The sequence below is a fragment of the Erythrolamprus reginae genome, chromosome 1 (genome assembly GCF_031021105.1).
Source record: "Erythrolamprus reginae isolate rEryReg1 chromosome 1, rEryReg1.hap1, whole genome shotgun sequence".
In the NCBI taxonomy this organism is placed as follows: Eukaryota; Metazoa; Chordata; class Lepidosauria; order Squamata; family Dipsadidae; genus Erythrolamprus; species Erythrolamprus reginae.
The window spans coordinates 127999287-128026522 of NC_091950.1; the positions used below are offsets into that span (position 1 = coordinate 127999287).

General features: G+C 37.9%; 2 protein-coding genes across 8 annotated transcripts in view; one reads left to right on the top strand and one right to left on the bottom strand.

The window, feature by feature from the left end:
* Window positions 1-8119, top strand: part of NAP1L4 (nucleosome assembly protein 1 like 4) — a 44110-nt gene extending 35991 nt beyond the window's left edge. For all 7 annotated transcript variants that reach the window (XM_070764682.1, XM_070764715.1, XM_070764732.1 and 4 more), the window contains one exon: window positions 6584-8119. In XM_070764682.1, the coding sequence (XP_070620783.1) occupies window positions 6584-6622 (39 nt within the window). In that variant the 3' untranslated portion in view covers window positions 6623-8119. The remainder of the gene's footprint in view (window positions 1-6583) is intronic.
* A 14251-nt stretch (window positions 8120-22370) lies between these two features.
* Window positions 22371-26193, bottom strand: PHLDA2 (pleckstrin homology like domain family A member 2). Its single transcript, XM_070764632.1, has 2 exons — window positions 25522-26193; window positions 22371-22986 (listed from the first exon to the last, which is right to left on the bottom strand). Exon 1 carries the CDS (start codon window positions 26002-26004, stop codon window positions 25564-25566), a length of 441 nt encoding a protein of 146 aa, XP_070620733.1. The 5' UTR covers window positions 26005-26193; the 3' UTR covers window positions 22371-22986; window positions 25522-25563.
* Window positions 26194-27236: the final 1043 nt, after the last annotated feature.

Here is a 27236-nt window from a genome sequence, read left to right on the forward strand (position 1 = left end):
GAGATTTTTTTTCTTGCTTTTGGAATTTTTCTTCCACTCTTCCTTGCAACAATCCTTATTGTTTGGAAATGTCTCTACATTATGTTTACATCTATTATATATTTGAGATCTTCATGTAGAGAACCAAAGTTTAAACTGAAGGTTACACTTAAAACTGTTTACTATAAGTGTTCTTGAATACCGTACTTTGAGGGTGTATTTTAAACTGTTACCTTTTGAGATAGCCAGCATGTTCTTCGTTTGCTTTATCTTTTTTTTGGCAAATGTGTATTGTATTGTATGGTTATGGCTGAACAGTTCAATTTTATTTCAGAATGAATGTTTGTGTGTGCATATTTGCATGCATAGATTAGGCAGTGATGTTGAGATCAGAAGAAAGGGTACTTTCTGTCACCTTTCCATTACAGACGCAGTGCATTACAAAGCAGTGCTATATTGTGGACCTCTGAATATTACTGTACTATTAGCTAAACTTTTCAGAAGGACATTTGCAATGATCTCTGGGTTTTGTTTTGCAGATCTGACCAGCTTTTTGGCAGTTCTAGTATATTTTTGTTCTGGGGTTTCCATAACTTACCTTTACTTCAACAGTTTTATTAACTATTTCTTAACAATATTTCTCATAGCTGAAACGTTTTTTAAAAAGAGCACTGAATCAGCTGTTGAAATTTTGTATCTGATATACTCTATGTTTTTATTTTGGATCCTTAAACTAACATGAGATGAATGTACATGATAGCATTCAGATTTGCAGAAAGATACTCATGTTTATTATTGTACAATATAGAAACATAGAAACATAAAAGTCTGACGGCAGAAAAAGACCCCATGGTCCATCTAGTCTGCCCTTATACTATTTTCTGTATTTTATCTTAGGATGGATATATGTTTATCCCAGGCATGTTTAAATTCAGTTACTGTGGATTTATCTACCACGTCTGCTGGAAGTTTGTTCCAAGGATCTACTACTCTTTCAGTAAAATAATATTTTCTCATGTTGCTTTTGATCTTTCCCCCAACTAACCTCAGATTGTGTCCCCTTGTTCTTGTGTTCACTTTCCTATTAAAAACACTTCCCTCCTGGACCTTATTTAACCCTTTAATATATTTAAATGTTTCGATCATGTCCCCCCTTTTCCTTCTGTCCTCCAGACTATACAGATTGAGTTCATTAAGTCTTTCCTGATACGTTTTATACTTAAGACCTTCCACCATTCTTGTAGCCCGTCTTTGGACCCGTTCAATTTTGTCAATATCTTTTTGTAGGTGAGGTCTCCAGAACTGAACACAGTATTCCAAATGTGGTCTCACCAGCATTCTATATAGCGGGATCATAATCTCCCTCTTCCTGCTTGTTATACCTCTAGCTATGCAGCCAAGCATCCTACTTGCTTTCCCTACTGCCTGACTGCACTGTTCACCCATTTTGAGACTGTCAGAAATCACTACGCCTAAATCCTTTTCTTTTGAAGTATTTGCTAACACAGAACTGCCAATATAATAGTCAGATTGAGGATTCCTTTTCCCCAAGTGCATTATTTTACATTTGGAAACATTAAACTGCAGTTTCCATTGCTTTGACCATTTATCTAGTAAAGCTAAATCATTTACCATATTGCCGACGCCTCCAGGAATATCAACCCTATTGCACACTTTAGAGTCATCGGCAAATAGGCAAACCTTCCCTACCAGACCTTCCCCTATGTCACTCACAAACATATTAAAAAGAATAGGACCCAGAACAGACCCTTGTGGCACACCGCTTGTAACCTGACTCTGCTCAGAATACTCGCCATTCACAACAACCCTCTGGTGTCTATGCTTCAGCCAGCTGCAAATCCATTGAACTATCCAGGGATTAAGTCCAATCATATACCAACAGTATATTGCTGTACAATGTGTCTGTTCACTTAAGGTTTCATTGAGATGATCAGTTTTACCTTTTGAGAGGGGGCACGCCTTCAAGTCAGTCTCAATTCAGGAGGGAAGTGTTTTTAATAGGAAAGTGAACACAAGAACAAGGGGGCACAATCTGAAGTTAGTTGGGTGAAAGATCAAAAGCAACGTGAGAAAATATTATTTTACTGAAAGAGTAGTAGATCCTTGGAACAAACTTCCAGCAGATGTGGTTGGTAAATCCACAGTAACTGAATTTAAACATGCCTGGGATAAACATATATCCATTGTAAGATAAAATAGTATAAGGGCAGACTAGATGGACCGTGAGGTCTTTTTCTGCCGTCAGTCTTCTATGTTTCTATGTTTCAATTAATGATGATTTCCTTCTTCCTGGGGCTGACAGTGAGTGAGTGGCCCAAGGTCATCTAGCTTGTTTCATATTGCTTCTCCCACTTTCTAGTCTAATGCCTTAACCTGTAAGACAAACTTGTGCTCTCAATTTGAGTTTAGAGACACCCAAATGTTTGCACACAACTGTTTATCTATGATAACTATTAAACCTCTGCATTATCCATTCAAGGGTGTGTAGGAAAGACTTTAAATGGCTTGTTTGTATTTTAATTTAAAAATCTTGAATTTTTCTTTAGAATAATGAACTTTTCTTTTTTTTAAAAGCAATGGAACATTGACCAAAAATTCTTTTTAATTGTCTTTAATAAACTTCAGAACAGGGATACCTGTACTCCTACACAATTTGGATAGCCTAAAAAGGATACTTTTGTTTCAGTTTATCCTTTATTGTAGACATAAATGACTGCTTTTCACATTACCATCCCTTTTTTCTTCCTTCAGTATTTTCTGCAGGCATTGCCCCTGACAGTAAAGTCTTATGTGGTCCTACGACATTTTGTTTTTGTTTTTTAAAAAAACCTGAGATTATATTTTTATTTCTTGATTTTGAGAAATATTCTGGTAGTGTCTTGGTGACATTTGAAAAAAAATTGAGATTAGAATCTAGTCTTTTATCAGGATGTTGTTCTTAACCTTCAGTCTGTCTCTGCATCTTTTAGATATTTTGGAAAACACTAGCATGTGGGTATCAAGAAAGACTCCTCTGAACAATGTTACCTGAAAGTGTGATACTGTTGGTCTGGGTCAAGCAGTACTATATGTCATCCACCCATCCATTTATTTACTCTAAATCTTAGGGAGGAATGATATAAAAATTTAAAAACACAGATTGTTTTATCAGTTTACTAGAAAGAATAAATGAACCCTAACCACTGCAAAAAATAAGCTTTTTTTTGTTGTAATGCCTAAAATGTAAAGGTAACTAATAAGCAGTGCTTCAGATTTGAAGGCAAAACACTTCTCTGATTGTGATCCTGAGAAAAGACATGCTTTGAAATTGTCAAAAAAATATATGACTTTTTTATATAAAGAATTTATTAATTTTCCATTTTTTAAAAAAAGCAGTAACACAATAAGTAATTCTGCATTGTTACATTATTTCATATTTTTCTTTTGAATACCAGATTTTATACACTTGCCTTTCTGGTTGCGCTTCATAATAAAAAATATTTAAAACTGTTCTCAAATTAGTCCTAATTTGTCTCATTGGAAGAAATCCATTTTGGTCCGAATGTATTATTTAATTCAATTTTTTTTTTCCTGCCAATATATTTATAAAAATTTTGTAATTAGCATTTAACAATGAGATTGGCCGATAATTTTGTATCAAATTTGGATCCGCACCTTCTTTCAACAATGTGGTGTGATACCCTCCGTGGTGTGACACCCTCCGTGCATCTGGTATTTTCCCCTCTGAGAGAATTCCTCTGTATAATTCTTTTTGCAAGTTTAATATTGGTTCTTATGCTGTTTTATAAAATTCCGCAGGGAAACCATCTTGTCCAAGTGATTTATTGTTCTTTTGTCTATTAATTGCATTTTTTAATTCTTCCAGTTATTTCTCTATTTAACATTTGTCTATCTTCATCTGTTATTTTAGGAATAGTCGCTTGTTGCAAATAATATGGAATTGCATCCTTCTTTCTCTCTTGTTTATATAGATTTTCATAGTATTCTGTTATAATATCCCTTAATTTTTTTTCATTATTTTGTAGAATCCCTGTTTTATCTTTTAACTGATGTATTATCTTACTTCCCCTCTCTTTTTTATTTTATAAGCAAGCCATCTACCTTGCTTGTTCGCATTTTCAAAATATGTTTGTTTTGCAAATCTTATATTTCTCATGTACTCCTTTTGCTCCAAATATATGTTTCACCTCCATTAACAATTCCTTAACCTTTCCATCACCTGGATTAGTTTGTAATATACCCTCCAATTGGGTAATTTCCTTTACTATATTATTATATTGACACTCCCCCCCCCCTATTTTTCCTTGCCTTATATGATATTTTTATACTCCTAGCATATGTTTTCATTGTATCCCAGAGATTATGTGTAGTTGTGGGTTGCTTCCTATTTTCAATCAAGAAATATTCTAATTCTTTATCATTTGTAAATACTGGTCATCCTGGGTTAATTGTGTGTCTTATATCCATCTTCTAAGGTTTTGCTTTGTGTTTGTCCATCTTATTTTTATGGGATTATGATCTGCCCATATGTTAGAGGTTATTTCTATTGTTTCTATGTTTTTATTAGGTTCCCTGGATACCCATGCCATGTCTATTCTGGTAAATGTCTTGTGTGGATTAGAATAAAATGTATATTGCTTTGTTCTTGGGTAAAGAGTCCTCCATAAATCTATTAGATTAAATTCCTCCACCATATCAAAAAAGACTTGGAAGAGTAGATTTTTTTTGGTTTTCTTCTTTTTCTCCCCTGCATGATCCTTTTTCCCCATCTACTATCCCATTAAAGTCTCCAATTAGGCAAATGCTTTTGTGTTCCATTGGGGCAATTTTTGTTAATAACTTTTTATAAAACTCTTTTTGGTCTTTATTTGAAGCATAAATATTCACTATCAGAACATTTGTATCCCCTATTTTAACTTCAATTATCAACATTCTTCCCTTTGGATCCTTGTATACTTCCCTACTTTCCATAATATTCTTAATATATATCGCCACTCCTCTCCCCTCCCCTCCCCCCGTGGATGCTATGTTCACTTTATCTAATTTTGGATATTCTAAGTATTTCTTTTCATTTTCTTTAATGTGAGTTTCCTGTAAGCATATAATATCCTCTTTTAACGAATTTTGCAAAGACTTCCTTCCTTTTTACTGTATGTTTAGGCCTTGAACATTGATTGATATGAACTACTTCTCCATACATCTTCCTATTCTACATTCTTTATTTAGTTTTGAGATATCTGATTGGCTTTCTGAGCTCTAGTTCTGGCTTCCCTTTGTTTCGGCTGTTCTTCACTTTCCCTTGTTTCCCGTTCTTTCTCTATTTGTTTGTCTTCTCCTTCTGAGTCTTGTCCTTTCTAGTTCTTGTCTTCCAGTTGATTGAGAGTCTTCTTCTTCTCCTCTTATTTGATCAAACATTTCTAATGCTCTTTCTGTATTCTCATTCTTTTTCCTTCCCAGGTAATTTGCATCCCCTCTGGTATCAGCCACCTGAAGGGTATGTTCTTCTTTGTACTCCCTTCTTTGGTCGCTCACCCGTCTCGGTATTTGCTTTAGTACTATTATTTCTTTTTCTTTATATGTAATAGTTTCATCCCTCGTTGCTATATAAACCAAATATCTGGTTCTTCTAGATTAGTCTGAAGGAGTTTTAATAATGAGTAATCGGTAGAAAACTGCTAGGGAGTCTACCCCCAATGTTTTTTCTCAGGCTCGAACTCCTCTCTCAGGCTCTGTTCAAGCTCTATTCTTCTAAAGTCCCAATATTCAACAATCCACTGATTGCAAGTTTTTTCAGCTCTAGTTTGAGCATATATCAATCTTTTCTTTCCCCTTCGTAATTTCTCCTTTCCGCTTTTAATCAGTCCATCACAAAGTCTCTGCTTCTTCTTCAGCATTCACACTTTCACTGGCCACTGTAATCAGATCGGAGCGATACTTTGTTGCCACCACTCTTCCGGCCACTTCTCTCTGGGCTGTCTCTTTTTGTTAGGAATCTGGCATCTCCATAACCCAGCCCAATGCAGAATACTCAATCTAGTTAGCTTCCCTTTTCTATGCAGCCCACCAGAGCTCCATGCCCGCCATGTTTAAAGAAAACACGGGCGATTCAGGGCTGGGTTAGAGAGAGAATCCATTCTTTCGCCGGATAGCTGCCTTCAACCACGGCGATTCCTAGAATGCCTTTCTTCTTCCCGCGTAGTCCTTTGGACTTTCCATGCCTCGAAGGGTGTTCCAGCCTCTCATCTATTCGGATTACGAAAACGAGCCTGTTTTCTGCCTCCTACTTTGCTCCGCGGCGCCACCGGAAATCCTGGACTGCAAGTAATTCTTAAGCACCCTTTAACCTTTAGGTCCAAAACACAGCAGCTTTAATAACTGGTTGTCTTGCCTTTAGGATAAAAAAATAATACCTCCATCCCTCAAAGCACAATATCTTGAATATTACTTTTCAAATTACCATTTTCATATCTTTGTTCTGGTATTGGTTATTAATACAAATTAAATTTAATGTTGAATTAAATTCAGTGTTATATTGAAGTATCTTTTGCATAAACCTTTTTTCTTTCTTTTTATTTTTAAACAGAAAGATGCCAGTCAACCTGCTGAATGCAAACAACAATAAGGAAGTACCACTTCAGAGTGATATTTGAACAGCCTGTAACAATATTTGGATACCTGGCCTGCAGTTCAGGAAATTCCATTACTGCAGCACAATCTTATTAACAATGCTTAAACTAAATTGTTTTCAAATGCATGATTTTCACTAACTCTTTTCTTATTTTTGCTTAACTTGTACAGTGGCAACTTAATGCATTTGAGAAATATGAGGTTTAATTAAAGCACACTCTACAGCCTTTGGTACAATTTAGCTCAACTGTCTCTGTAGGCTTTTCCATTAAATTAAAAATAATAATTTGCCTTTTTGAAAAACCTACCTTCAACATAAGGTAAGGTTTTGTCAAAATACTATGAAATAGGAATATTTAGACTATTAAATTAATAAAATACAGTAAAAACAAATAAAGCAATATGCCTTTTGGTAGATCTTTTTGCTTTAAAATATATCCCCAGTAACCATTCAGACAGATTAGTGCTTCAGAGTACCTTAAAACATTGTCATTTCCAGTAATTTTAAATTGAAAATAACATTTCGTTTATCTCTGAAGAAAGGAGTGGTCGAGAGACATTTTGTTGTTCACCTTATTTATTCATTTTTTTTAAGTACTTTGGTGAACTAGTACTTTTAATAGTTTTAAAATACTTGAAGAGAATCCTGTTTATAAACTATGGGTACTTGTATGTGGAAAACCCATACTTTACTCAAGAAAATGATTGCTTCTCAGACATTTTAAAACAACAAGCCTGATGTGGGCTCCCTAGGTTGAGAAGGTTGCAGCACTTAAGGATATATCCCTGGTTTGCCTTAGTTATGCTTGGCACTGTTCAGATATTCTTAAATCCAAAGATTTGAAGCCTGGATACAAGCTGCAACTTTATATGCTTGTTGTCCACTGTTCAGTGCAACTTCACTTTTAATCTTCCTTCAACCTTACGAACAGACCAGAGTTTGGTGTAATAGCTGAATCATCATTTTGTAATTTGTACTCAACCTTTAAACCAAGTGCAGGTGGTCACGGTTTAGCCATCAAGTGCAAATTACAGCATTGGAATTCAAGGATTCCACAAAGTATAGAGCAAAGTATGGTTTCCATTAAATAAAAAAATAAAGTGAAACTACACACAAATGTGGAAAATAATGTTCTGGGTAAATTGGAAGATGATCCAATTTGGGCGCGTGAAAGCTATCTCATATGTTTGGAAAAATATAAATACATCCTGGGTGCATAGTTCTGATATTTATCTGCAATATCAAATCACTCCGTTCCACATTTCTGTGTTTTTTTAAAGCTCCAGAATCCTTCCGAGGAATATTCAGAATACAGTTCACCTTAAACGTACAATGCCAGCTTATGGCAACACTTCATTACCAATTGTGTGAATGCTGTTACCAGGCATGTAGAGAGTGCTCCAGCCTTATCTTATACATTTGTAACTTAATACGGTGTTTTCAATTTGTACAGAATAGTTAGAATATTCTATTAAAGTTGTGAAACATGAAGCATATTGTCCTGATAGTTTCTCTATCAATACATACATGAAATACATGAAATTTTCTGGTCGCATTCATCAATGTGTGACACTTAGCAACTAATCACATGGATCCTTACTGAGATTTCAGTTGTAAATTTTCCTGTATATATGGTAACTTATTTTGGTTGTGGGACTCAGTTGAGTATTGAGTTTTAGGGTGGTATTTCTCAGCCATGGCAACTTTAAGATGTGTGAGTTTTATTCTAGTTAAAGTCCACAAATCTTAAAGTTGCCAGAATTAAGAAACACTATTGCAGGGAATAGGTTTCAAAAAAGAATGGTAGAATTTAGCAGAAATCTTGGCTATGCTGGGCAATTTAAACACATCAGAAGTAGAAGAATAATGCTTTTATTTAAAAAAAACCTTAGAATTACAAAATAGAGCACATTATGAATTTCATACACATTAAGCAAAAGAGAACTGATATAATAGGAAAAGGGGAAGAGGGGTTGGAGATTTTGATGCAGCTCTCATTTTGTAATTATCTTGAAACACTTCTAGTGTAATACCTGCAGCTTTGAATAAATTCTTGTATAGCTGTCTGATTCTAATACCTGTACATCAGAATAGAGTATCTCTGTTCACCTCAATTGAAATCTTGATTATTGTATCAGAAAAAAATGAATGTGCATTTTTGTACTGTTGGAATCTTTGGAAGGCAATTGCTAGTTAATGAGAAAGAGTCTATCCATATTCATAAATAAGAATGCTAATAGTTATTCAAAGTGTAGTCAGTTAAGCCAAAATTGTCTTTACAAATGTAAGTAAACTTTCAGGAAGAAAATAATCTAACTAGTGTTTTGCATTTTGATGAGAAACAGTAAATTCTTTACATGTTCTGTATCTTATAAATAGAATAATTGAGTTTCTTCTTTCCCATTCTTGTGTAAATAACAGCAAATAAAAATACTGCTTTTTAGTTCCCTTTTCTCAATAAACTTGTAAGTAACAAATGTTATATTAATAACAAGGTATAAATAACTTCCATAATACTCAAAGGTAAAGAGATTTGCAAAAGTGCAATTTTGGCCTAGGATTATTATCTCATAATTCAGTGGTTTACATAATGCTTGGCTGCTAATGTACATGGTTCACTGATGACAATTTTCTCATTTTCAGGTTGAAGTATTTGTGGTTGGATTGTAGAGTTTTCCCCCGCACAGCTGTATGCAGTTTTTTGTGGTTTGTGAAGGACTTTGTATTTTTTCCATGAGTGAGTTGAGCTGTATCTTAATGCAGCAATGAAAATAGTCTCTAAGTACCATGGGAATATACTGTAGTTTGGCTGCTCAGTTTGAATATCTCTATTAAGTTAAATAGCACTTGGAGACTCCTTTTCAGTGGTTACCTGCTACATTCTCCTTTCAGGTTTATTGGCCATATAAATACCTGCAACATCAGGAGAGACTTATCCTCATTTCTTTGTGTGACTTTCAGAAAGTAATTTAGTGTATATTGAGCTGGATAGAACTTTATAAGAGCTGTGAAGATGAGGAATGATACAGAAAGTTTCCAAAATCTATAATATTGGGGGTGGAATTAGGTTATAAATACCTAATAAATGATGTATCTAGATTAATAACCTCATACTTTTCCAGACAAGTTATTTTTAATAAGAGTTTATAATGTACCCAATATAACAGTCTACAAAGACTTAAACATGTTTATTAAAATTACAGGAAAACTTCCAATTGAACCAAATATAGTAATGAGCTTGAGAAGTTAAATCTTAAGAGTTTCACTTATCTATCTGTTGGGAAATCCTTCATATAACTTGATAAAAAGTAACTTACAAGGCTACAAATATAATCATAATTCTATATTTTGAGTTGATTACCATTATATTAATATAGACATAACAGGAAGTAGATAGAAGGTTATATCGTCAATTCACTTAGGACAAACTCTAAACCTAGTCAACAGGTTATATGATCAAACTAGCTTATTTTTTGCTTATTTGTTTACCCATCCTAAAGAGTTTACCATCCCTAATAAACTATGCATTTCACATAATTACAGGAGCCCCATCGATGCAATATTTTTCTACTCCCAACACTCAGAACTGAAAAGCAGCCTATTTAAGGTCTTTTTCTTTTTAAGTTATCTTGGGAAAGTTAAGTTGAAATAATAATTCTATTATATGGGGATGGGATTTCATGTGCTTTACTTTAGAAAACCTGGGCTAGTAGAGCAAAAATTGATGAAGTTTCAAAGCAGTGGTCAAAGAATCCAAAGTCTTTTAGAGATAGGAGTTGAATTCCATATAAAGTCAAGTTAGGGTAAAGTCCTTTTATTTAAAAAAGTGAAGCTTTGATAAATGGTTATTGTATTTAAATGTGCTAAAATCATAAATGTCTGTACAGATGGCATTCAAAAAAAGATCTGGCAAAATTAGAGAAGCTATAAATTAGGCAAACAAAGAGAACAGCACTTTCATCCTTCATCACTCTGTATAAAATAACAATGGGCTCTCCAGATGAATGCTGATGGGTTTGTCTTCAAACATAACTGATATGCTTCTCTTCCTGTAATTAAGCCCAAGCTTTTTTTAAAAAAAATACTTCTTTTGATTCTGACAGTGAAACAGGAAGAGTCATGCTATTCTCAGTTACCCTGGGAAATAGCAATTCTTCAGATAATGCCAAACAGATATTCATCCATCCATCCATCCATCAGTGGAGAACATATTATGCTTAGTCGGACCTAACAGGAAAGGAAATTTTGTTCTAATTGTTTTGATTGCTCTTCTGCAAAATAATGCAGGATTCCTTGCAATAATTTCCTAGAAAACACTGGAGTTTCCAATGCATACTGTTGTGAATCAAATTTGCTCTATACCTTAATTATGATCTTGAATTAATATACTATCATTGCATGGATATGGAACATGTAGCTTTCTAGAGGTGAATGAATAACAATACCTAGCTGTTCTGATCACTCCAGTTGGTGTTGAGCAATTCTGGGAATAGTAATTTAGGAACATCTTGAAGCTAGACTTCTATTTCCCTGGTGACCTGTGTGGTAATTACCTAACTCAGCTACTGTCTAGGAGTGTATCAGTGTTTTAATTTTCCCAGAAAAAGTGCAAATATTAGTTTTATTAAGGTCCAAGAAGCTGATATCTCTAAAAGAAAACAGGGATAGAAACCAGACATTAATAGTGTAAGAAATAGTAGCATGACTTATTTATGCAATTTTCCCCAACCCGAATGCATTCCAGAATTCCCAGCCCCGAGGGCAGGTGTCAGCAACCTGCGGCTCTGGAGCTGCATGCAGCTCTTTGAGTCCTCTGCTGTGGTTCCATGTCGAGTGATCCCACCACTGGCTGGCCCCAACTTTTGCCCTCCCAGTCACTTCTCGCCTGGCCTGAGAATGTATGGGGGAGTTTGGGGGATGGAGAAGTGGCCAGGGCAGAGATTTGGGGGGGGGGGGGGGGAGATGTCAAAAAATCCCTGGTATTTTTTAACAACTGGTTCTCTCCCCTAATGATGTGACTTGGGGGGTCATGTGACTGGTAGAACTGAATGATCTTGTGTTGGCCACGCCCACCCAGGTTTTGTGGTTCCTGGTGTTTTCTGTGGGAAACGGGTCCAAATGGCTCTTTGAGTGTCTCAAGGCTTTATTCCTTGTGAGCTTTAGATTTCCTCATTTCATCTTTGCAGACTCAGGCTATTTGCTGATATTCTGCCTTAGTTAATCAAGAACATCCACTTTGTTGCTGGTCATTCTTTGCACCATTTACTGCATTATAAAATTCTCAAGTGAATTGGGTCTTCATGTAATATGTACAGGATATATTTTGAGATTAGTCATTTCTGCCTCAAGTGAGAATTTTGGATTGATTTGGATTTGGATCCATTTGTTTTATTTTCTTGGCTATCTATGATATTCTTGGTTGTCTTCCCCAAACCTGAAGTTCTAAAACATCAATTTTTTTCTGTCCTACTTCTTCAAAATCTTTTGCTTTCATAGCAAAAGAAAAAAGTATGTCATAGGGAAAATTATTTCTGAATTTGTAAAGGCACATCATAGCATCCAAATATGGTACCTTTTAAAAAAAACTAAATTTGCTCTCCTGCTGAATGCAAGTGTAATATGTTTCTTGACTGCTAGTCCTTTCACTGTTGTCAATACTAAAAAGTAGAAGTTGTGGGAAAACTATCAGATACTTCCTTTTAACTTTATCCCTTATACTGAAATCACCCTCTAGCCTAGCCGGGTCAAACATTTCTCAAACCACTTCTCATCCACTAGCTATTTACAACCTATCAGGAAACAGAATGCCATCAAGATAAATTCACAATACCAGATCCCTCATAGTAAATCCAAACTTAGAAATTATCTACACATCTGAGCATCTTGGACTTCATGTTCTAAGGGACAATATCCATATACACACATCTAATATACAACTCACACTCTAAGCCTATTCAATCTACATATCAACATCAAAGGCTCCTGTCATTAGAAAACCCTACTTGTATACCCCTAACAGGGTAGCTAACCTTAAAGCAAACCACTTTGCTTTTGGGGTTTAATAAATCATATCCTTTCCATACAGCATGTCTGGATTTCATTTTGATTTGTTTCTGTGCAATGCTGGCTTGAATTGGGTCCCAAATTATTCTGAGAAAGCTACAGGTATATATAAAACTTCCATATCTTTATTGTCATTTCTAAGGTTGGTCGCTATATACATTATTCATTTGCTCTTCATTATGTTTAATTTCATTTTCCACTGTACTATTTGACTTCCATTACCAGAATTAAAAAATTATTTGCATTTTCAACTGTTGCAGGGATCTAAGTGCAGCACCAAATACTGAAAATTACTTCCATCAATTTAAAACCACAGTTGTCTTGCTTCTCTCAATATATATTTACCCTACATGGCTTAGGACCAAATTATTTAAGGGACCATCTCCTGCCTCATGTATCCCAGCAGCCGATCAGATCCCACAGAATCAGCCTTCTCCAGGATCCATCAGCCAAGCAATGTTACCTGGTGAGGCCTAGGGGAAGGGCCTTCTCTGTGGCAGCTCCGGTCCCTTGGAATCAACTCCACCCCCCAGAGATTCACACCACTTCCCACTCTCCTGGCTTTTCAAAAGGTTTTAAAAATGCACCTTTGCCGGCAGGCCTGGAGCCGTTGAACGTTGATATTCTGCTCCAGCTGTTGCTATGATTGTGTTTGGAATGAATCAAGTTGAATGGTTTTTACATTTTTTGGGTTTTAGTCTTAGGCTTATATACTTGGTTTTTTAAAAAAACAACTTTATATTTTGTATTGATTTTATTATGTAAGCCGCCCTGAGTTCCCTGGAGAAGGGTGGCCTAGAAATATGAATGAATGAATGAATGAATGAATGAATGAATGAATGAATGAATGAATATTCAGCATATAGGTTAAAAGTTCAAGAAATCTTGGTAGGCTACGAATAGCTTGATGCCCAATAATATTTCTACAGCATCAGAGAGTTGAGGAAGGATGAGAGAATTGTTTCCTTGAGAAAAGCAGCCACATTCTTTTGGGTGTGTTTTGAAAAGAGTCTTTATTCAATTGCTGCAAAGAGGAAGCAGGAGACCGAGCAGGAAATGCTTTAGGGCCAATTTGACATGCTGAAGCATCTTGACAATGTGTTCTTGAAGCTGCTTGGGCTATAGATCAGGAGAGATTCAGGCTGAGCCAAGCCTGCCAACAATAACTCTGCCAGCATGAAGTGATTTATGTATATACTCACGGGAAGACTTTCAAATGATCAAATTACTTCCCCTTTTCTCTAACCATTGTCCTGTTTATACAATAATGTCTTTTTACTGGTTTGTTAACTGATCTATAATCCCATACCTGTTCTTCAAGTAATAAAAAAGGCAGGGAAGCACTAGAAACACGAAACCAAGCTAATTCTCTCTCTCTCTTGCTTCCACCAAATACCTTATTTTCAGCTCCACTGGTTCCTTAACTGCCACAATGATTTGCAAGACATTTCAAAAGTTATCCTTAATATTATGTTTTGAGCAAATCCTGCACTCCGGGACTAGTCAGAATTTTATTTCTTTAAAAATGGATCTACCTCTGATTTCCTCAGGAAAAAAAAATCAGCCCTTTTGGTCCATGGGGAAAGGCATGGGGGTGGGGGAGGTAAAGAAAAATCAATTGCTGGATAATACTTAGATTCCAGAGTATACTAAAGAGCGTACCAATTTTGATTTGGGAATCATATTTAGATCTCATTTGTGGTCTTTGTTGAGGAAATTTTTTTTTTGTGGTAATACATTTCCATATGATGTGAAAGTAAAATAGCTCTAATATTATTTGAAAAACGATTTGAGAAAGATAGAAGAAATCTGAAGCAGGGAAGAGAGTAGAAACTTTCAACAATCCTTTCTGTAACCCAAATTTTACACTTCCTACCGTCTGTGACTGTCTATTGCAGCAACCAAAATGAACTGAACCTTGTAATGAAAAATGCCATGAAGATACAGTGGTACCTCTAACTTATGAACTTAATTCGTTAGGTGACCAGGTTCTTAAGTAGAAAGGTTTGTAAGAAAAAGCCATTTTTCCCATAGGAATCAACCTAAAAGCAAATAATGCGTATGATTGGGGAAACCACAGGGAGGGTAGAGGCCCTGTTTCCTCACAGGAGATTCCTAGAGAGGCCCCACAGAGGCTTCTCCCCGCCTTTTCTGGCCTTGTTTCCTCCCAGAAGATTCCTAGAGAGGTCCCATGGAGGCTTCTCCCTGCCTTTTCCGGTTACAGTTTTGGAGGCATGGGTTGGAAAATGGTTCTTGAGAAGAGGCAAAAAAATCTTGAACACCCAGTTCTTATCTAGAAAATTTTGTAAGCAGAGGCGTTTCTAGGTAGAGGTACCACTGTATATGTGTCTGATTTGTAAAGGAATATAGGCAGTGGGGAAAAACATTAAGACCAACCTCTCTCCCGCACACTGCTAATAGTAAATCTCCACCAAAGTTACTTTTCTATAATTTTATTTTATTTATTTATTAAATTTGTATGCTACCCCTCTCCGTAGACTCGGGGCGGCTTAATAAAGTGTGTACAAAGTTACTTTTCTATAATAAAGTAAATCTCCACCAAAGTTACTTTTCTATAATAAAAGTGAACACACACAAATGAATGTATGCTAGTACAGCAGAGTTAGACATAAATTAAAAGCAGACTATTATTCAGTGAAACCTCTCTCCTGAAACTCCCATCCAAGGCTAGATAATTTCACATAAGTTTATCATTTATTGGTGAAAAGCATAGAGTGCTGTGCAATTTAACTTTGTTTCTATCTGGGTTTTCAGTTTAAAAAAAGCATGTCCCTTCCAGGGTGCACACTTTACAATTCTTTTGCTCTGTTCCTTAGGGCAGTGTTTCCCAACCTTGGCAACTTGAAGATATCTGGACTTCAACTTCCAGAATTCCCCAGCCAGCATTTGCTGGCTGGGGAATTCTGGGAGTTGAAGTCCAAGTATCTTCAAGTTGCCATGGTTGGGAAATAGTGCCTTAGGGAATGTACTAATTATCCACTTGCTCCCTGATGTCTGTAATGGACACAGCATTGGTGAAACTGACAAGATATTGTGTTAGTTTCACTACATGGGCAGGGCAGAGAGAGATGATGAAAAAAATGAGGTTAGGATGGGCTGGAAGCATGAGTCATGAGTTTCCAGTATATCAGAGCCAAATTACAAGACAGTCTGGGTCGCCATCCAGGGAATCTGGATGAAAGAGTGACTTCTCCCATGATCGTTGAAGGAAGTATACTTAACATGGAAAAAATAAATGGTAAATGATGGCATGTAGATTCAGAGAGTTTAAATCTGTGAGTGATGCGTAAAAATTCTGCATTCCAAAATTGGAACAAAGTTTACATAAAGTAACAAAGCAAACCCCACCTAAGGTTCTCATATCTGCCAAGGCAATGAGTAATAATTCTGAATACAAACTATTAAAGTATTGGTGTATAACACATCAAATTTAACTCTGGTTAAAAGAAAGTATATTGATAATTGTTGTGGAGACTAGAAGACAAAGGATTGGAGAACATCCTAAAGTTTTGAAAATCCAAGCTGAAAAATTATGGCATATGCTGGCCAAGGTGTGCCACAGGTTATCTGCACACTTGGTACCAAGCCAGAAGGCCTTGGATGACAATTCAAAAACCTGTTGACAACATTTCCTGCTATCAATGACAAAAGACCATATTACTTGGATCTGCACATACTGTATACCAGCGGTCCCAAAATTTGGCATCTTTAAGACTTGTGGACTTCAACTCCCAGAATTGGATTTTTCCTCTTACGATAATTGGTGCAATCAGTCTTTATTTGTTGGCATACGTTTTTGTAGCGGTTTTTGAAGTTGGCTATATAGCAACTTTTGGTTTTTTCCATTAAAGGGTTTTTTTTTTGCTTGGAGTTTCCTTATTGTTATGGTAGTTTGTTTTTTTCTGTTTTGGGGAGTTATTAATAGTATATATAATCAGTGTTTATCATACTATATCCTATTACTGTTGGTATTGCTCAATATGGTAATGTTCGCTATGCTATGCTGTGCTATTACTTGTACATCTGTTATGTAATTTCTATTACCAGCATACTATTACCATAGCTATTACGTTGCTATTAACTAGTATATAATAGTATTTTTATTGTCCCTGGTATGTTTTTAAATTTCCCCCCACCCCTCTCTAGGATTTTCTTATTTTGCTATTTCCCCCTTTATTAATGGGCAACATGTAACACACTGGCACATTTGCAACATTGGACTGGGCTTCTTTTTCTTCTCGATCCTTCCACCTCTATGAAGACCATGTCTTTTATTTGACTGCCGCAGTAGCTGCACTGCTTTAAAAATACATATACTCCAACCCACCTATTTCAAGGTTGAACCTTTGATAAGCTACTCTGCCATGTTTTGATGCTAGGGAGAAAGCTTAAATAGGAAGGGAGAACAGCATAGATGATTGCAATTTTTTCTTCAGCCTGCTCTTTCACAATCTGCTTCTCCCAGGTGTTCAATAAGTGGATAAAAATGTCAAAGCCAGATTAAATATATGATTGACTCTGCAAGCTACCATAATCATTTATTATATACCATATTTTGTAAAGTGTAAGACACACTGGAGTATAAGATGCACCTTAATTTTGGGGAAGCAAAACAAGAAAAAAAATGCCTCTGACTATCAGCATCAAGCTCAGTAGCATCTTCTTGAGGAGTGCTTGATCAGGATTGGGGAATATGGACCCCCCATTTCATGCCCTCTTCCCTCTCCCCCCCAGTTCCTCTCCTAGCCCTTCCCTACCCCACACAGAAAAAGGCTAAGCCGCTGGCATTGGAGGGGGGGGACATGGGAGGGTTTCTCCATGATGCAGGATCTGCTCAACCTGCTGATGTCTGCCTTGCCCCTTTCTCCAAACAGGTCCCGATCTCCTGCTTCAGGAATCAGTCTCCAACTGAGGTAGCAAAGAAGCAGGGGGCCTGTTGGAAAGCCTAGCAATGTGTTTATGGCAGCCCCCAGGAGGACTGAAATGCTGCATTTCTATCGGACCTTGCTGTGATATGCTTACGGCAGAGGTCTCAAACCCGGGCCACTTTAAGACTTGTGGACTTCAACCCCCAGAATTCCTCAGCCAGCTTTGCTAAGGTGATGAGGTGTTGAGCTTTGCCAGCTGAGGAATTCTGGGAGTTGAAGTCCACAAGTTTTAAAGTGGCCCAGGTTTGAGACCCCTGGCTTACGGCTATAGGTAGGAAGATGGGAGTGTCTAGGGAGCAAAGCCCTTGGTGCAAAGTCCCTCTTCTGCCCCCATGAAAATCATTTCCCACTCCAGTTCAATCATCCAGTTAAATATCTACAGGGTGATAAAGGTTTGTTTAAACCTCCAAGTGGAAATGAGGATCCCTGCCGCTTGGAACTGCCTGAAAATGCGACGGGTGGAGGCCAAAAATCTCCAAAGGGTGGGGGCCGGTGGGTGGGCCTACATTCAGTGTATAAGACCCACCCAAATTTTCACCCTCTTTTTTGGGGTGTGTGTGTAAAAAGGTGTGTCTTATACTCTGAAAAATACAGTGTGTGTATGTGTGTGTCCTGACTCCCAATGAATCTCTAACATTAAAATATTAAGATAAGTCAACAAAGATACCTAAAAGGATCCACACTCCTCACCAGACTAATTATAGAACTATCAAGGGGCTCTATTCCATTGTTTCTCAAGGCCTCTTTCAGTTTCAAGAAACCATGTTGTAGACTTGGCAAGCTTTGAATAGTTTAGCCTGCAACCCTATGACATTCTTCCTAGAAGTGAGAGCCACTTTGAATAGACATGCAAAAGACGATCCCATTTGATATTAGATGTACTCTATGTAAATGTACATAATAACTTCCATGTCAGAGTTTTAGTTTGGGGAAATGAGAAAAAAAAAGGGGGGGGGGAGCCTACTAGTGACATGAATCAATCTGATATGACTCAAAGTTTTCACTATCAGATTGGCATCCAAAACAGTAGGATCAGCCAAATCTCCACTATGACATTTAAGAATTTTATAGCCCTTGGGTGATAATTAAAAGCAAAACCCACAATTTATGCTGGCTTGATAAATATATTGAGTTTACCTGGATTTGGTTTCTTATTCCAAGCAGAATTTAGGGCCAGGCTGCAAGAAGACGATGTGGAATAAAAGCTGAATAGATTCCAATGTATTAAAAAGAAATTGAAGGGATGCACACAACAAAGTCGTTATGTAATTGGCCCAATGATATTTCACTGCCATACGAGAGCATCACTGAACACTTTAATGCAGGAGTTACAGCTATCTAAAAAGATCCAGCATCTACCATGGCACTGTGCAATGGTGCTTGCATTCCCTTTTAATTATGGAGAAGGGTATACATGTTTCTTTCAAGCTATGCTGGTTCCTGAAAGACCTCCTTATGACTGATCCAAGGTCTTATTTACCAAAGAATATTGAATGAAATATTTCCTTACATGTTATAATCAAGACTAATTAACTGATATCCTAGTGTCTGCAATTGTATGGATGTAATTTTTATTAAATGAATTTTTAACAAGATAAAAACAATACTAATTTTAAAGAAGAAATGAAGAAAAAACCCAGTGAACAGGTAAAGGATTATAAAGAACTGCCTTCTAATACTGTATTGTGGTTTTCAATGAATTTATATTTTACCCTAAGTTACATCATAATTTCTTTTTTTTTTCATAGTTTACTTTTTCTAATTACAAGTTCCTTTTTTTTTTCTTCAGCAAAAAACCCATAAATGGTTCCCAATCACTAATATATGTACTTTATCGTCTTTTCTCTAATCAAGTCAACTTGGCATATCTGTTAATTCTACCATCTTTACCAACCATTCCTCCATTGTGGATGTTTCATTTTTATGCATACAATAGTCTTGCTGCAGTTATCATGTGCAACCAGGGTTATGTTTTAAAGTCCTAAATGGTATGGGGCCCAAAGGTTGCAAAAGACCTTTCCCCTGTACTCAAGAATAGTATCCCCTCTTGATAATTAGTGTCAATAAAGAGAGAAGCCATCTCAATTGTGGATCTCCAGTTATAGAAAAATTTCCCTCTGGAAATGGAAGCATAGCAAGTTATATTGATTCCAATCTCTCCCAGGTATTTTAATCATTTGAGTTTTGTATGCTTACTCTGTAGTTTTTCCTCTTTATATCCTAGTGTGATTTTCCTGTTTACTTTTTTCCTTACCTCATCTGTACAGTACTCTGATAACTGAAAGATTGTTTTAAAGCCGTGTTAATAAATAGTAAAACAAGCATACAAAGACAGTCGTTGCTTGCACCTGTAATTCTACAATGCTAAATAAGGAAGCAACTTTGCAGGAAATCCTGTGCTAGTGTGTTTTGATTCCCAGGTGTTCACAACTTCATCCAAATGATGCTTTAGGTCTAACCTTGGCAGAATAAGGTTGGATTCAATTAAGCTTTTTTCTTTTTGTCTTTCCATGGATGACCTTCTTCTGTTCCTCCAAATATGCTGAATTAAAATTCTCATTCTGTAAGTCAGGATTCAGTATCATGAATGCTGCACATTGCTGCATTGAGTTCTACTGTGCCACTTGTATTGTTTTTGGAAGAAGCATTGAGACAGGCAACCTACCCCAACCTCTAAGCAGATCTTTAATAGCCATAATCAAAATTGCTAGATAACCTAGATTAGACAACTAGTTAGATAAACTAGTTTGGCTGAGATGCTGATGCTCAACAATTTAGGGGAAAGGAAAAAAGTTACAATAGTTGGAACCAAAAGAACCAAATGTTGGGTCATGAGCAAGGACAACAGGGCTCTAGTCCACTAATCCATGGAAGGTCACTCTGTGATTTTGGGACCAATCATTCTCTTTAGGCCTAACCTATCTTGGTATTGTTATGGGGAAAAGTGGAAGCTATTTGCACTGCTTTAAGCTGAAGTACTTTACCAAAAAAAAAATGAAGCACAGTAATAAATCTTCCAGTACTCCAGATTAGCAGTTCAGAAAGTAGCAGTACATACAATTGACTAAATGAGGAGTGTCAAACCCGCGTCATCACAGCAGCGTTCACATTATGTGTTGCGACTTTTCCCCTCTTCGCTAAACTGTCCACGGGTGTGGCCAGTGCATGACGCATCCGGCCCGCGGACCACGAGTTTGACAATCCTGGACTAAATCATCTTGAAAGTTAATGCTGAACTTGAAGTCAAAAGGCTTCCTAGAAAACAGGAAAGGCAAATAGATCCATAACGAAAGACAGATACTGTACCTTGGTGCAATCACCATGATTTTACCTTTACTTTGGACAGGTAAAATTGACCTGATATTATCCAAATTACCTTAACCCCAAATTTCTACTCATCAGAATCATTTCTAATCTGTTTAACATTTCCATCAAGTAAATATCTTGATTCATTGAAACATTGTGTTCTGTAGCTTTTAAAAATAACACTCATGGAAAAATTATCCTTTTTGTCTCGTTCCCCAGGAACATTCCCCCGCCCTCTGGAACCAACCCCCCCCCATTAGAACTGCCCCCACCCTCCCTGTCTTTCATAAACTACTCAACACTCACTTATGCCGCCAGGCATGGGGGAATTGAGATATTCCTTCCCTCTAGGCCATTACAAGTTATGCATGGTATGTTTGTGTTTATGTTTGGTTTTATAATGAGGGTTTTTAGTTGTTTTATTAATTGGATTGTTACATGCTGTTTTTATCACTGTTGTTAGCCGCCCCAGTCTACGGAGAGGGGCGGCATACAAATCCAATAAATAAATAATAGTTAAAATGTTAAGTTAGCAAGGCTATTGAGTTGTGAACCAGGGACTCTTAGGTCTGCAGCTCTAAAGCAGAGATGGGAGAGAGTGGAAATTGTGATGGCATCTGGAACTTATCAAAGCTTCCTCTCAAATGGGCTTTGATCAAGGAAACCTGAACCCTCTTCTCTGTGGGGTGGGGGGAGAAGGGCTGGCCTGGAGGGTTTCTTGGACTCTTGTTTAATTGTGCATCACGTAAATTCATCAGGATTGCTGATGCTAGCCAGACACCCTTGTAGCAGTATCTCAAAAGCCTGAGTGATGCACTGAGAAAATTACACTGCACAGCAATATGCTGACCTGGTGTTGCTAATTAGAGATAATTTTAATTCAGCCTTCTCCAAGCGAATTAGTGCATGACAATGGGAATGCTTTCACTGCTGTTCCGAATTATTACTTTTTTTTTAAAAAAAAGAAAACAATGTGAGTCATATAATATGCCAACATTGTGGGGGTTTGAGGATGCTTTCAGAAAAAGCTAACATCAATAGAATTATGTGGCCTGGCAAAGAAGTCATTGAGTTGGAAATTAGGTTCTACTGAAAATAATAGGTCTTAATTTCTCTCCAGTACGCAGCACATGAATTTTAATCTCGAGAACCTTATGCAAGCAGAGAAATGGGCTGTTTCTATAAGTAGAATAATTTTCTACACTCCGTAAAAGTGGCTAAAATATCAGAAATGAGTATGGGATAGTTTAAATTTGTCAGAATTCCTCCCTGGATCCAAGCTGTAAGTGAACTAGGTATTGAACATTATCTTGTCTTTCTAACTAGCTCCTTTTTATTATGGGGAAAAATGGTGCGTGCAAGGTTCAAAAGTGGGTGAGAAAGGCTGCACCATAAGTCCTATAGATTAAGTTCCTCTACTAAACTTTGAACCCAGAGTGGAATTTTATTTAGCTTTGAGTCAAAATTAGTTGTTTACAATTACACTGTTTTTGTGCTGCTATTTGAAAAGAATTTCAGCCAGACATGACAATACTGTATTTCTCTGAGATCAGATGCATTTATCAGACTATTCAAAAATCAGAACACTCTCGGACATTACAAAATTTCTGCCCATGAGACTTATTTGGGATATTAAGATAAAAAGAACAGTTTATCTGGAATGGACATGTGAACACAAAAAGCAACATTAAAAACATTCATCAAAAATATAAAACACAGCTATTACAAATAATTTAAAAGTATTTTCCCCTACCAAATGGTGCAGAATGGCCTATCTTATAAATAGAAAATAAAATAGCAGTTTGCAAGCTGGATCTCTTGCTCGGTTAACCAGACTTTGGTTTTTCAAAGGGTCTTTGGTTTGCAAATGCTTTTCGGTGAAAGTTCAACTATTCAATTCAGCAGCTTCATTTGATCTGAAGAAATCTAGCAACTTCCACCATCCTTCTTTGCTTTTCTTCATTACCGTAATTTCCTGCACCAGCACAATCAAATCACAATCCAAGTTATTAAATCTTGTTTGTGCTCCATGGCCATGCTCTATAAGAGGAGAAAATCAATGGAATAAAAGATAGCAAATATTTGCCAACAGAATAACAAATCAATTTTCCCTTACCCAAATGCAATACACACATATTAAAACACTACTGTATTTCCTTAGTTTCTGAACAGGTTGTATAGGAGGCTTCTTCATTTATTTAAGGTTCAAATGAGTTGATCTCTTAAAAATAGTTATCAGTAAAGCAGCAGTTACTTTTCAGATCAGAAATCAAAAGTGGCTTGGCACAATGGTAAATGTTTGCCTCACTTGCACAGGGAATAAGAGCTACTTTCTCAACATCATGAAGTCCTGGAAACATATTTAGGTTTGGGTCTGAAAGATTCTAATTTACTTTTACTGGTTAAATTTGGCCTGCAGTTTAGAGATTCTTAGCTAAGTGACTTCTCATTAGCAAAGTATTTTGAGAGTGCTTTTCTCCAATCTGATGTGTTCTAGTTGTGTTGGCAAACTGACGAATGCATAAAAACCAATGTTGGGAATTGGGAGGGGGAGGATTATGGCCCTAGGACGTTTGGAAGGCATCTGACTGGAGAAGGCACTATGGTACTTGAAATAAATGAAACTCTGTGACACCTGCTGCAAAGCACCTAAACTTCCACAGGCTTCTCAAATGACAGGGCAAGCCACATTCAAGGAGATACAAAGACATAACAAGCTTTTGGCCATAAAGGATCAAAGCATATCCTACAGGGATAAGAACTTTCAACCCTAAGGATTGCTCATGTGTTTCACAATGTTCCACTAGTCTTTAATAAGCAACTGAATATATGTATTTTAGAAATAAGTGCTATGTTCACTATGTCACTTGACACGGGCATCTTCTAATAATTTTTTACTCAAAGAGGGTATAAAGTTGCTTAAATGTTAGCAGTTGGAAGCTCTCCTTCTGCCTTTGTGCATCTCCGTTTTAATTATGTTTTAACAAAACGAAGAAAAATGCTAAGCCAGAGTTATATAAGTAGCATTAATGGAATTTTTAAAACTACCCTGCATCCCCTCTTACAAAAACAATACTAACTCATTCTTCTTAATGATTACAGTTACAATTGCTGATACTTTGCATCAATTACTGTATTTTTCAGAGTATAAGATGCACCTTTTTCCTGGGATGCATCTTATACTCTGAATGTAACTTTTTTCAAAGCTACAGTGACCTTCATTTTTTCCCCCATTGCTCTACTTGCTCCGAATTTTTCTTTCCAGCCCTAACCTGGTGCTAACTATGTTCCCAGCTCTTACCGGCTTGCAAGCTCTTTCATTGTTACTCACTCCGAATAAGGTTTTTTAAGCCCTAACCAGGGGATAAAATAATGTGCTGATCAGACTAGGGATGCTAGCCAGATGAATATCTGGTAAGCAAATTTCCCCCCCTATTTTCCTCCCCCCAAAACTAAGGTGTGTCTTGTACTCCGAAAAACATAGTAATCCTCTAGCACCGTGATGGCGAATCTATGGCTCATGTGCTGGAAGTGGCATGTAGAGCCATTTCTCTGGACATGCGGTTCCATCGCCCTTTGTTCTTCTGGATTCCGGGGCACCAGTCAGCTGGTTTCTCCTTTGAAGGACAGCAGTCTAAAAACACTTCCGGCTCAGATAAAATTCACGGTATCTCAGTTTGATGTGGGAACCACACGAGTAGTTGCATAATCCCAGATCTGGACTACCCCCACCCTACTGGCCTTCCGAAAAACCATAAAGACCCGGCTTTTCCAGCAGGTCTGGGGTTGTTGATGGCAAACGATCGGGATCCGGCCACTAGAGACATGCATGATTTTTCTCAATCTGTTTTAATTGTTGGTTTTAAATTGTTCTGAATTGGTTTTAGTGGTTTTATACGGCATTTTATTGATATGTGGCTGTGAGCTGCCCAGAGTCCTTCGGAAGTTGGGTGGCATGTAAATTAGATAGATAGATAGATAGATAGATAGATAGATAGATAGATAGATAGATAGATGAGATTGATAAGATAGATAGATGATAAATAAAATAGATAAAGATAGATGAGATAAATAAGTAAAGTAGATTAGATAGATAGATAGATAGATAGATGAGATAGATAGATAGATAGATGATAGATGAAACAAATAATGATTTAGCCCGTGTAACTCCCTATGCAAAAACAAGCCACTGCTATTTGTTAACCAAGGTTTAAGGTTTATCTTAGCATGTTGCCCTAGCCCAAATTCATTAGCAAACACATTAGGTTTGCAGCTCACTTTCATAACAATGTCCGTTCCGTCTAAGCAAGAAGCCAGTTACAAAAAAGCCCCTTTTGCAAAGGCGCCTTTCATTTAAGGTTCCTTCACTGCCCACTTAAGGAATCGCAACACCCAAATCTCCTGTCTCCAAGAAAAGCTATCGGCTGGCAAGAGAATCAAGGAGTGGCAAGGGGTGTGCGTGTGTCTGTATCTATGTGTGTCTGTGTGTGTGCATCACTGAAGAGGAATCGACCTTCCTGCCGCCAACCTCTTGAATCTTTTCCAGATTCTCGGGAACCATCTACGGCCTCTCACCTCGGCTAGGCTGGTCCTCGGGGGGGGGGGACCGGGGGAGGTTCAGGGTGCCCGAGCCAAGCGCCGGTCGCGACTCCCCGCCGCCGCCTGCTCGACGGCCTCCTGCCGGCTCTTGAAGTCCTGGATGGCGCGCTTGTTCTGGAAGTCGATGAGCGCCATGGTGATGGAGGCGTTCCAGCAGCTCTCGCCCGGGCACCGAAAGTCGATCTCCTTGCGGTCCGTGGTGACGATGGTGAAGTAGACGTACTTGCCCGTGCGCTCCACGCAGTCCACTTTCTGGATGGAGCCGAAGCGCAGCTCCTTGGGGCGGGCCCTGCCGCCGCCGCCCCCACTGCCGCCCTCGGAGAGGCTCAGGCTCTCTTTGCTCAGCACCACCTGCTTCTTCTTCCACAGCTGGAAGAGGCTGTCGCTCCGCTTCTCCAGCTCGCCCTGGCGGATCACCTCCGACGGCGGCTCCCCCGACGGCGACGCCGGCCCTTTCATTCTGCCTGCCGCCTCCCGCCCGCTCTTCGCTTGGCTGCTCTCGCACCGCCGCCGCGCCACGCGACGAACGACGCCGCTTCGCCCGCTCTGCGCCGGTGGTTGCGCGCCTTTGCTACATTGCGCGAAGAGCGCCGTTTATGGCCTTCGGAGCCTCGATCGGCGGCTCCGCCCACGCTGTCGCCCGATTCCCTGGTGCCAGACGGGGCTCCTCCCTCCGTTCCCCGCCCGCGTTCTTTAACCCACGCTGCGGATCGCGCCCCCTGGCGGGGAGGCTCCGTCAGGCGAGGCGGAGGGTTAAAAAAAATTAAATTAAACGAAAGGCGTTTCGGCCGGAGGCTGTGAGGATTGCGACGATCTTTTTTTTTTTACTAGTATCGTTATTAATATTACCTTCAACATGTACTTGACAAACTAAATAAAATAAATAAAATAAATAAAATAAAAAATAAATGATTGGAGCTAAAAAAAAAATGCTGAGGGGGAAACGGGACCGCTCATTTGATGATCGAATGCGAATGTCCAATGGTTTCCTCACGTAGAGATATGTAGACGGACCGCGCTGCTGGGTGGTCACCGAATACGTGAGCCGCATTTAACTCCAAAAAATCTTTATTTTCCAGGAGAAGTGAAGGAAGTTCACTTTTGTAGGCGCCGAAGTGATGGTGGGGCGCAATTGCCAGAGTTCAGAATGCAAGAGGGAAAGAGTATTCTCTTGTTGTTTATTTTTTTAATTAGTGAGGTATAACAAAGAGACAACGTCAAAGATGCACAACTACAACAATATCAATTAACAATGGTCCGTGCCCCCAGAAGAGAAACAGAAAATAACAACAACAATAATAATAATGGTTATCCAACATTTTCTTTAAAACTTTCAATGTTGGAGCATTCACAACTTCTGGAGGCAAGCTGTTCCACTGATTAATTGTTCTAACTGTCAGGAAATTTCTGCTTAGTTCTAGGTTCCAAACTTCTCTCCTTGTTTAGTTTCCACCCATTGACTCTTGTTCTACCCTCAGGTACTTTGGAGAATAGCCTGAGTCCCTCTTCTTTGTGGCAGCCCCTGAGATATTGGAATACTGCTATCATGTCTCCCCGGTCCTTCTTTTCATTAAACTAGACATACCCATTTCCTGCAACTATTCTTCATATGTTTTACCCTCCAGTCCCCTAATAATCTTTGTTGCTCTTCTCTGCAATCTTTCTAGAGTAATCTCAACCTCCTTTTTGCA